This window comes from Rhincodon typus, chromosome 22 (genome assembly GCF_021869965.1).
Source record: "Rhincodon typus isolate 14 chromosome 22, sRhiTyp1.1, whole genome shotgun sequence".
NCBI classification, from domain to species: domain Eukaryota; kingdom Metazoa; phylum Chordata; class Chondrichthyes; order Orectolobiformes; family Rhincodontidae; genus Rhincodon; species Rhincodon typus.
This window is the reverse complement of record NC_063353.1, coordinates 402774-414764: the sequence shown is the minus strand read 5'-3', so window position 1 is coordinate 414764 and position 11991 is coordinate 402774. Positions and strand designations below refer to the sequence as shown.

The 11991-nt window shown below is 41.7% G+C and overlaps 1 protein-coding gene across 1 annotated transcript in view; it reads left to right on the top strand.

Annotated features, from left to right (window-relative positions):
• The first annotated feature begins 256 nt into the window (after nucleotides 1-256).
• Nucleotides 257-11991, top strand: part of aldh1l2 (aldehyde dehydrogenase 1 family, member L2) — a 103988-nt gene continuing 92253 nt past the window's right edge. The window contains exons 1-3 of the mRNA XM_048610072.1: nucleotides 257-410; nucleotides 1195-1339; nucleotides 5312-5546. Of these exons, the coding sequence (XP_048466029.1) occupies nucleotides 363-410; nucleotides 1195-1339; nucleotides 5312-5546 (428 nt within the window). The 5' untranslated portion in view covers nucleotides 257-362. The remainder of the gene's footprint in view (nucleotides 411-1194; nucleotides 1340-5311; nucleotides 5547-11991) is intronic.

Sequence of the window (11991 nt, the reverse complement as noted above, 5' to 3'; positions counted from 1 at the left end):
TGGGGACACTCTCCTTCCCTGAGCCCAAAACGCAATGATTGATGAGTGATCAGTTGGTGTCACCAAGACAACTCCGCCTGCTTCTGCTCTGTCCTCAGCTGCCAATGCGCATGTCCATTAGGGGGCCCGACACTGTGACCCACACGACATGAGGGCGGGGCCTGTCTCCGTGGTGACCAGCTGACGATAGGCTGTCCGCTCAGGTGGGACCGCGTACGCATAGCGTCTGGTGCGAGGGCGCGCGGGCAACGTAAGCGGCTTGGGGTCGCGTCTGCCCTGTCAGTGTCGGGGACGCGCGGCGGGTGGTGGTCAATTCGCTTCGGATTCTACTCCAGATCCGTTGGGACCTTCTCCCTGGCGTCATGTTGTGGGCAGCCGGCCGGGCCGTTAGGAGATTCTCCACCGCGGCGGTGAGGATGGAGGAATCGGGGAGTAGCACTACCTAGAGCGGCTGGGAAAGACAGAGACCCCAACCATGGTCCTCTCCCCCTGGATCGCACTCCCCACCCCCCGATCACACTCCCCCCCCCCCCCCCACCGGATGGCGCCCACACCCCAGGGTGTCTATCTACCGGTCCCCCATCTCTTCTCCCAACCTCGCCCTGCCTCCACCCCTCCCACCCCCAGCCGGGCTGCTCCAGCTGCTCCGGGGTGGACACGTTGCAGCAGCTGCTGGAGTTTGTGAAGGAGACGCGGCCCGATCTGAACCCATCGCCCAAACTCCCATCTCCCTGCAAACCCGTCCAACTCCCTCCAGAATGTCCCCTCGATCTCCCCAGCCGTCTCCAACTTCCTCAGATCTCTCCAGTTGTTCCTCTCTTTTAACTCTATCTCAGCCTTCTCCCTTCAACCTCCCCGGTCAGTTGTTGGGACCTCCTTGATGCCATTTCATGTCTCCTCGATGCTACGTCGACATCTTCAACTACCCCAACCTTCCCCTGGACTCCCAGTCGACCTCCTCCAATCCCGACCACCTCGATGCACCCTGACCTCTTCAACGCAACCTGACCTCCTTGAACTCCCCCAACATCCTTAGATCCCCCGACCTTCTTGATCCCACTTGATCCTGCCACCTCCTCGATTCCGCCACCTTTGACCTCCGCAATCCTGTCTCTCCTTACACCCTATCATGCCTCCTCTCTCATACTTTAGCTTTACTGTACTTTAATCTGGTTACTGTTTCTTTTTGAATAGAGCTGTTACCAGAACAAGCTAAATGTGGCTTTAATAGGTCAGAGCCTGTTTGGGCAAGAGGTTTACACTAACCTGCAGAAACAAGGACACAAGGTTGTGGGAGTGTTCACAGTCCCTGACCGGGATGGGAAGGCTGATCCCCTGGGTGAGTACCATCATCAGTGTGCTGTGGCAACTGACGCTTATTTTCTTCAAAATAATCTCCTTCCGTTGTAGGCTGTGCTGTTTTAGTTTTCTGGACAGGAGTAAAACGTTTGACATGGCGTATGTAATCTACCCCTTATAAAATCCAAAAAGACAATTTATAACTAAAAAGTACCTCCCATGTGATAACTACCCTAAGGTACGTGACTTGAGTTTTACTAAGCAAAGTTAGACATTGAGCTACATTCGGCTAAATGGCCAAATATTTGGGCAATGAAGTTAGTTTGAAGGAGCAAAGGCAGGTCGAGAGGCGAAGAGGATTTGAAAGGTATACTAGAACTTGGACCACAGGCACGCTGACAGTGGTGGGCAGTAAAGTCTGTGGATTCTTGAAGCCAGAATGAGATGAGCACAGATGGTGGGTTGTGCGCTGAAGTTAACAGAGAGGTCTTGCTCAGTGACTATATTACTTCTCAACCTCCCCTTTTTCAGTTAGCATCTACATACTTTACATATTCACTCTTCATAACCTAATTTCTTATCTTCTCAGTTTGGTGGTTCAGGACTGTATCAATATCCTTTTGTACACTGATGTCCACAGCTGTACACGTTATTCTGAATGTGGTCAGACGATGTTTTATAAAATAACAGGATTACATCAGTATTTTGACTAAAAATTGATTTTTCAGTGCATTCAAACATCTCATTGTTGTCATCACTGCCAGTAGCTCCAATTTGGAGTCAGTTAGGACCTCCATATCGCCCTCGTTTTCCTTGTATGTTGTATAATTTTCATTCATATCATGGTTCCTATTCCTGAGTTTTTGGTCCCTATGCAGAGGAAGTGATGCAGCGGGTTACAATTACAACATACAGAAGGCATCCAAATGGGTATGCAAATAGGAAGGATTTACAAGGATATGGGCCAAATGCTGGTAAATGGGACTACATCAGATTGGGATATCTGGTTGATGCAGAAGTTGGACTGAAGGGTCTGTTTCCATGCTGTATGATTCTAAATATGACTATACAGAACCTACTTTGTTTCATTTGCTACATGCCTGGTTAATTCACTTATCTAAATCCTTCCACAGCTTATCACATTCAGCTTTGTGGCCTTTAATTAACCTTGTACTATTTATATGTTTGCCCATCATGTTTGTGACACCTTGCTACATTAAATAATTATATTAATTATTGTAAGCAGAAATATTTGAAGTAATAACTTCCATTATCAGAGAGCAGCTTAAATTTATTTATTATTTAAATTCATTATTTATACTGAATTTTACTTGCAGCTTGAAGTAAATTTCTAGGCTTTCTACATTACAATTTGTATAGGCTGAGATATTTGATCTTGGGGCTCAAGTTGATAATGCATGGGGAGTCTTTTAATTTACTCACCATCTGTCACAGCTATTGTGACTGTACCTTAATTCCTAAAGGAACTGTCACTTCTTGAACTGCAAGTTAAGAGGATATGTTAAAAGGATGCTTTGTCAAGCTTATCTAATGTCTTGATTTGGTTGTTTGTCCAGGCTTTCAATTCATAAAGGGGAGTCCACGTAAAGTATGCTGCAGTTGCCAGCAAGTTTACTTCAACAACTAATCAGCTCGTTATCAGTGGAACGTGGCATGTAAAGTTGGTTTTTAATGTGGATTAAGTATTCAGTAGCAGAGATGTTCATGATTAGCAGTTTTGTGGGAAAATTTCTAGTTACTCTACAGTAATAATATTCTACAAACATTTTTGTGCATTTGTTGTAGGCATTAAAAAAATCCACAACAAGAGAAAGTTCTGTAAATAAGGAAAGAGACAAGCGATCGTATTGACTGAGCAGAGTCTGAATTCTCGATATCAAAGTTAAACATTTCTTAAATGGATATCTTTATTTTTCTGTGCATAGCCTGAAACCAGTGGTTCATACACCCTTCTGAGTGAGGGATGCTAGTGCTGGCGATCTTCATGTAGAGTATTACAAGTTAGCAATCAGCTACATTGGGATTTGTGGAGTGAAGCCCTCATATTAACCCCACTGTGACCAGATTGGAAATAGTTTAGCTGAGCAAAGTCACAGCCATCAGAAAGTGTGCTGATTTTACATGAAGCTTCTGGGCAGGTATTTTGATAGTTTCTGTTCTAAAATAGTTACATCTAATAATAGAATTGCAATGGAAGATAGTCAGAAATAGATTCTGCATGGAGTGTAGCATTCGCTTGGAGCTGATGTAATAATGTGTTGTTTTGATTTGCTTGATTTTTTGAACTTTCTCATTTGTCACTGTTGACAATTGTTATAAAGATTTGTTTAACATCGTTACCTACCTCTTCCTTGGTCTGAGTATTTATTTTTTAATGAATTTTTCATCAAAAACTGCAGCGTACTTTACATGGACTCCCCTTTATGAATTGAAAGCCTGGACAAACAACTAAATCAAGACATTAGATAAGCTTGACAAAGTATCCTTTTAACATATCCTTTTAACTTCCAGTAGGTTGTGTGGAGATAAAAATAAAACACTTAGATATTACAAGGAAAAACCCTGATGGTATTCCGTCACCTTTGAGCTGCTACAAAAATGGCATGGGATATATGTAGGCTTTCAATCTAAGGCAATATATTATTTGCAGTTTATAACTAGAATTTTGTTGCTGGATTTCTGTTCTCCTATCGCCCATTCCACAGTGACTGAGACACAGCCATCATACAATGGGATACAGAGCTAAAAGGCTACAGTTTCAGACCCTCATCTAGGCAGAGTTAGCTGGACACAGATTAATCCTGGGACGAGTTCTAAGATTGGCCCAACAAACTCTGCACAGGTAACACAGTGTGGAGCTGGAGAACACAGTAGGCCAGGCAGCATCAGAGGAGCAGGAAAGTTTCGGGTCGGTACCCTTCTTCAGGACCCTGCACAGGGAAGTGATTGATCGTTGATCGATTGATGCCCAAGTCAGGGCAGGAGAGTCCCATCAAATCAAAACAGGAAGGGCCTTGACTAACACCCTTAATGGAGGCAGGAGGGACTTCGATGGTGAGTTCAGGAATAGCCTTCACTTTTTTAGAAATTCGGCACTTCTTTTGTTAGGCCTGAAACAGATTTGTGGCTGACTGTTAAGTTGAGTGATTTTTGGATAGTGATGAGGCCCTCAGGGCAGCAGTCTTTGTCTCAAGTCTGGAGACTAAAATCTGAACTGGTTGTAGCTGTCAGGTTTAATATAAAGAAAATGGATAGTAGGAATTTACTGACTGGAGCGTTTATAGCAAAAGTCATTGGGCAAAAGACGAATGAAATGTTTTGCATAGAAAAATAATTTGATTTTTCAAATAATCCATTTTATAAAATATAGTACTGGAGAACTCAGCTGAAGAAGAGTAATATCAGACTCAGAACATTAACTCTGTTTCTCTCTCCACAGAAACAGTTAACCCTGTGGAGTTTCCCAGAGCTTTGTTTTTTATTTCCGTGTTCTGTTCCCGGGCTGTACAGTTTTATGTTCCAGCATCTGCAGTTACCATTCTTCTATTTGATCTCCTATTGCAATAAAGTGAGACATCACTGGAAGAGCAAGAGAATAGTGGCTGCAGATTGATTCAGTTTTGTCCTTAATTACACTTCTAATTAAACCAACAGCAGTTTGCTTCTGGTTTCATAATTGGATAAATAAGAATATCATTGTTTATCATTATTGATCTGCCAGTAAATTCATTGTGAACTAAGTCTGTGGATCTGGCCTTTGTACTTTTCACCAGTGTCAGAAAACATTGGCCAGCAATGATGTTACAGGTATCGGGTGTTAGTTTATCCTCTTCCAGTCACACCAAATGGCATTTTAGAATCTTTGAAAGACAAATTGACTTTGTTTTTTGCGGGGTGGGGGGGGCGGAATTCACTTTGAGGGTGAAAATAAATCATTGTGTTAAATATATTGTAAGCTAATATTTATTGTCATTTTTATTTTTCCCCTCAGCTGTTGCAGCAGAGAAGGATGGAACACCAGTATTTAAGTTTCCCAAGTGGAGACTGAAGGGAAAACCTATTGCAGATGTTGTTGAGGCCTATAAATCAGTTGGAGCAGAACTAAATGTGCTCCCGTTCTGCAGCCAGTTCATTCCTATGGATGTTATTAATCACCCAAGGCATGGATCAATAATCTACCACCCGTCACTGCTTCCACGTCACAGGGGTGCTGCTGCTATTAACTGGTGAGAATAGTGCTCCACATGACATTGATATTGACTGTTGTGGTGCACTTTAAATTGCATAGCAAGGATCTGGTATACATGTAAGAAATTTATAATAAGGAAGAAACTGTGAGCTGTATGTTTTTTGATTTGCTGCAAATTTTGTATATCCTGTTGTGATTTTTTTAAATTTTGAATTTTAAGTTTAAATTGCCAACATTCAGTGATTCCTCACTAAACTCCTGACAGTCTATTAATAAGTTCTATCTTCTGCCAAGTAACCTACATTATTTGTTTGCACCAAACATGAAGGTGAGAGATTTTAAGAAGGTAGTTTTATTGCTGAAAAGAGAGGCATGTTGCTGAAGGTTTTTATCATGCACGCTCAGAGCAAATGCAAGAAACAGGTGGAGAGGCAAGTCGTGAGGATGACACAAGGAGTGTGTGGAGGGAGAGAGACAGGTTAAGTGAGTGGGCAAAAACTTGGCAGATCGAACGTATCATGGGAAAATGCACTATGCCAGGAAGAATAGAAAACATGAATATTATTTAAATGGAGAGAGACTGCAGAAAGCTGTAATACAGAGGGATTTGGTTGTGAATCACATAAAGGTAGCATATAAGTTCAGCAGGTAATAGAGAAAACAAATGGAATGCTGGCATTTATTTCAAAGGGAATGGGGTAGAAAAATAAGGAAGCCTTTTTCAAACTATACAAGGTACTGATCAGATCACAGCTGGAATACGTTGAACAGTTTTTGTCCTCTTGACTAAGGAAAGATTTACTGGCATTGGAGGGAGTACAAAGAAGGTACACTAGGCTGGTCTCGGATATGGAGATTTTCTTAGGAGGAGAGGTTGAGTAGTATTTAGGGGAAGGAGAGGTAACCTTATTGAAACATGCAAGATTCTTAGAGGATTTAACAGGGTAGATGCAGAGAGGTTGTTTCCCCTTGTGGGAGAGTCTATAGCCAGAGGGTATAATCTTAGAATAAGGAGTCCTCGATTTAAGACAGAATTCTTTTCTCTCAGGCTTGTTGGTCAATAGAATTCTTTACCACAGGGGGCTTTTGAGATTCGGTCATTAAATACATTCAATGCTGAGATAGACAGACCTCTAATAATTAAAGGAATTAAAGATTATGTGGATAGGACAGGAAAGTGAGTTGAGGATTTTCAGATCAGCCATGAGTAATCTCATTGGATGGCAGAGTAGATTCGATGGGTTAAATGGTTTACTTCTGCTACATATTATGGTCTTAATGCCAAATTTCAAAGAATTGCAACATTTTGTACTACAGGAGAAAAGAGATCTTGAAAAACACAAAGCAAAACATCCAATGATAAATGTGATTCCACAATTGGACGACAGATTATGAACGATCCTGATTGCACTAATAGCTATTTTAACAGGAAATTTAAGATCAACTTGACCTCACAACATGTCTACTTTATGCTTGTTAGAAGCAATTTACATTCATATCAAGAGACCTGTTATCAACATGCATAAGGAATATGTTGAAGTGTTGCAGTGCTTAAAAACAACAAAGGACTGGGGGAGTATTTAATTCCCTGTTGCTTTCTCTGCGATGATGCTTCAGCCAGTTAGGCTGCCAAACATACAGAACCCTTTTCCCTTGTCATACAAATTGTTGTAATTTGGCATTCTTGCATTTGTTCTGATGAGTACAAGATGAAAAGCTTTGGCAACATGTCCCTGATTTCAACGGGATTCAAGTTTTGTATGACCAAGGAACTGGAAATGTGGAGGTTGTCTCTTGCGATGAGAGATTTCACTGTTTTGATCCGTGTGTGAAGCAAATGGAGCTTGATACTTAAGAGACTGGAGTGAATGTGGATTCAGGTTAACATGAGCTATACATTTAAGTTACACAGAGGAAGGACTGTAAGCCGTTGTTGAGCTCTTGTGATATGTGAGTAATGTGCAGAATCACAACAAGAGATGTCTGACTCAAACATTTCCAAATTATGCAGAGCTAGACAGTTTGAAATGCATGGATAATGTGGACAGAAGTAGCTAAACCTCTCAGGTCGCACTTGTCCATCAGGCATTTTTTTCATTTGTTCATGGGATGTGGGTGTCACTGGCTAGACCAGCATCAATTGCTTGTCATAGGAGAAGATGGTGGTGAGCTGACTTTTTCAATCACTGCAGTCCTTGAGGTATAGGTCCACTCTCAGGGTTGTGTGAGACAGAATTCTGGGATTTTGACTCAAAAACAGTGAAGGAACAGTGATATAGTTCCAAGTCAGGACTGGTTATGTCTTGGAGAACAAATCACAGTTGGTGGCTTCTCTACATATCTGCTATCTTTGTCCATCTAAGTGGTAGAGGTCCTAAGTATTGCTCAAGCATGAAATGGGCAGAAACCAAGAGGAGGATGTTCCTGAACAGCAGATAAACCATAAGGTTGTAGTTATGGAGGTCTATAATTGGCGGCAATGGTGCCTTTGAAGTTGTGGGCTTAAGACTCAAATATTTCTTGCCTATTTGTGTCTGAGTGAAGGTAAAAGGAGGAAGCATTTCCAATGTCATGGTCCATGACATGGAGGGACACAATGAAATCACAAAATAGCCTGACAAACAACAGGTGTCAACAGTAACCTTCTGATTAATTCATGTGCCATCTTCTGGAAGGAGAGTGAGATTCTGAAGACGACTTACATAGCCACAGGGTTATTGGAAGCAGTAAGAGCTAACATGTTTGGAACAATGAGGTGAGGCTTGGAAAGAAGGAAGGTTGCGCTAACAGGGCAGACTTACCCTGAATCAAAATTATGCCAGTGTCTTTGTGGAGAGAGAAATGGAGGAAGATTTAAATTAGTGCAAGTGCTTGTGTTACTGGACCTGTTACTTAGTGAATGTGTGTTGAAATCTCAAGTGACAAGTGGAGAAATTGAATTCTGCTTATGTTTTAAATCAACAAATTAAAAATTGAAGCAAGGAACAGTAAAAGTGACCTTGAGGCTGTTTGTCTGAAAATCCAGTTGATTTATGAATGTTATTTAGAAGAGGAAGGCTGCATCCTTACCTGGTCTGGTTTATATATGATTCCAGTCCAACATCAGTGTAATTGGTCCTTAAGAGACAAAAAAGACTGCAGATGCTGGAAGCCAGAGTCAATAGAGCACAGGTGCTCCGCGAACCGTGATCTGGCAGAGATTCACCTGCACTTCATCCAACCTTATCTATTGCATCTGTTGCTCTGGATGTGGACTCCTCTATATCGGGGAGACCAAACGCAGAGTCGGGGACCAGTTGGCGGAGCACCTGCGCTCCACACGCAACAACCAGCCTGACCTTCCGGTTGCCATCCATTTTAATACCCCCTCCCATTCCCCTGATGATATGTTCTCCTTGGCCTCTTCCACTGTCAGAGTGAGGCCAAATGTAAACCGGGGGAAGAACACCTGATACTTCGCCTTGGAAGCTTACTGCCCAATGGCCTTAACATTGACTTCACCAGCTTCAAAATCTCTCTGCCCTCAGCCTTGTCCCATGTCCACCCCGCCTCAACCTGACGCAACCTGTACATCTTCCTACTCACCTATCCGCTTCACCCTTTCCACAGACCAATTACAATAACTCCCAACCTGCATCTACCTAACACCATCTCTCCTCCCCTTCCTCCTGCCCCACCACCCTCCCTCTATTTATTTCTGGGGCTCCTCTTCGCCTCCCCAGTCCAGGGGAAGGGTTTTGGCCTGAAGTGTTGAATTTCCTGCTCCTTGGGTGCTGTCTGACCTGCGTTGCTTTTCTAGCTTCAGATCTATTGTCATTGGCTCTTAACTGTACTCTGAAGTGATCTGGCAAACTTTTCAGTTGTATTAAACCACCATCTTCTCAAGGTGGCCACGGGTGGGTCGACAACGCCCTCGTTCTGAAAGGGTGGGTGCTCCAAACAGTTGCAGTAGTAGAAGCTGAAGATGGTAGTTGAAAATATTATCAAAATGAAAGGACAAAAAAGGACAACAGTGCTGAGATAAAAGTTGCAGAAAAGGTGTAGGTTATCAAGAAAGAAAATGTGAATATACATTAATGATTGTGCTGTATTAAGTTGTAAAAGGGCAATAGTTATTTAAAAAAGATGGCACAATGTATTTTCCTGTACTGAGTGTTTGATAGCCTCTGAAAATGACAAATTCAAGCTGTTAAAGGCCTTTTCTGTTTTAAATTGACAGTGTAAATTGATTAATTTTATGCATATCTGATAAGATTAATGTTGTATTCCTGAAGTACTATGCCTGCTCTCAACCTGCTAACAAAAACAATATCCTTTACCTGAATTCAATTTAAATATCCTGATTGGTTTACCTCTCACTGAAAATTAACTCTGCTGTGAGACTCTGCACCGTCTAGATTCTTCAGTACAAAACCTTCTTTATTGCACTCCTATGAACTGTTCTCTACGCTGCTTTTATGAAAAGGAAGTACTCAGCATTTATTTATATTTTAGATGTTATGCATTTTACATGATTAGGATAATTGTTGCAGTCTAACTGAATTTATTAAATTCATTATATGCCATTTATTAGTGTCTAACTACATTAAAGTGAATCATATGTTCCTTAGCATGACAGCTTAATTTTTGAAACCTCTTTTGAAAATTTGTCATTTCTGTTCCATTCTCTGGCATACTTAGAATATATAGTTTGCTTTTGCAGAAAATATCTATGTATTGCTCGCAATTATAAGTTTGGAGGAGACCATCCTCTGTTGCCCAAACTTTCCAGGCAATCATGAAAACATCAGCTACGTTCAAAGTTCATATTTGCAAGCTCATTTTAACCCAGTTATCTAAATTGCAAATTATTTCATTAACCTAACACATCAGTGCATTACTTGAAGGTTTATCTGGAGCTTTCTAAAAATCCATAGTGATTCTGTTCAGGAAATTTCAACTCAAAAAACACTTTGTGCTCTTTAAACTTTGATGCTATCATCTAAGTCTTCCAGTATTTCTTCACTGCCAGTATGAAATCCATTAGTTTGTTTACCCCAAACTGGCCTTCATATTTTTTGACTGTCAAACGACACTTGGTAAGTTTCAGTCCTATGATGAGAACCTGTGTTTGTAAAGCTGCTGAAAGTGTCAACTCTAAACTGGCCTATTACCTTGCCTGGATTGTGGAGTAGATTTCATCTTAGTTTAGGTGTCCTGCATATATTCAGAAGTGTAGAATTTTGCAGTACCATGGAAGACCATTTGGCTTATTACATCTGTACTCATTCTGAGAAAACAATCAATTCAGTTCCATTCTCTTGTCCTTTTCGCAGACCTCTAATAAATTTGGTGGGTAGAAAATCAGAGATTTTTGGAAAAAAAAGAGTGCATTTGAGGCAAGTGTAGGTTGAGTTCATGTCCCACTCTGGTGACATGAAGCAGGCTGATGCAGCAGTGCATTGCTGAGAAACTACTGCAGTGTCAGATGCACCATCTTTCAAAGAGCTATTAAAGAATTAAAATTAGATTTTATTGTCATGTGTACTCGAGTATAGGAAGACAGGAATACAGTGAAAAGTGTACAAAATTGCCATTCTCTGGCGCCATCTTGGATACAAAATGTAAAATAAAAAAAAACAACAGAAATAAAAGGAACAGAGCCAAAAGAAAAGAAAAATGTCCAGATTTAAAAGCAAGAAAAGTGTCCAGATCTTAAAATCCCATCTTAATAAAGGTGAATGGAACACTCAGGTTCTGATGCAGGCATCCGGGCCTAGCCGCAGCTTAGTCTTTTGTTGCCGCTGCCACTTCTGATTGCCAGGAGGAGCTTTGCCGCTGCTGCTGTTTCCAATTGCTGGGAGCAGTTTTATTGCCACCACTGCTGCCATGCCAATTGCCAGGAGGAGTCGTGAACATACAGCCAATTCCAATGCCTCTGCCTCTGATACTTGGGAGGAGTTTTGCTGCCACTGCCGCCGGTGCCCTGATTGATGGGAGGAGTCGTGAGCATGCTGCCACTGCTGCCATCACATCAGACTGCCGGGAGGCTGCTGCCATTCCACAAATGGCCCGCTCTTGCTGCTGCGCCGATGCCGATATCTCCACCACAAAAGGCTTTGAAGAAAGGAAAGGAAAAGGGCAAAAGTAAAAAAATAAGCAAATGGGAGCAGATGAGCCCTGGGCTTAGAAACCCAAATGCAGCCCTGCTACTATGCTAGGGACTGCAGATGCTGGAGAATCTGAGATAACAAGGTGTAGACCTGGATGAACACAGCAGGCTAAGCAGCATCAGAGGAGCAGGAAAGCTAACGTTTTGGGTCTAGACCCTCAAAATGCACAAAATGATAATTGAAGTAAAGGTGTATAATTTAACATAAATCCCATAGTTATTTGAAACTAAACTGTAAAGTAACTTGTCGAAATTAAATGTCCCCTTTGATATTTTTGAGAGGATTTGTAGCTCAGGTTGCTGATGCAGTTGTTGACTTGCTTGCCAAGCT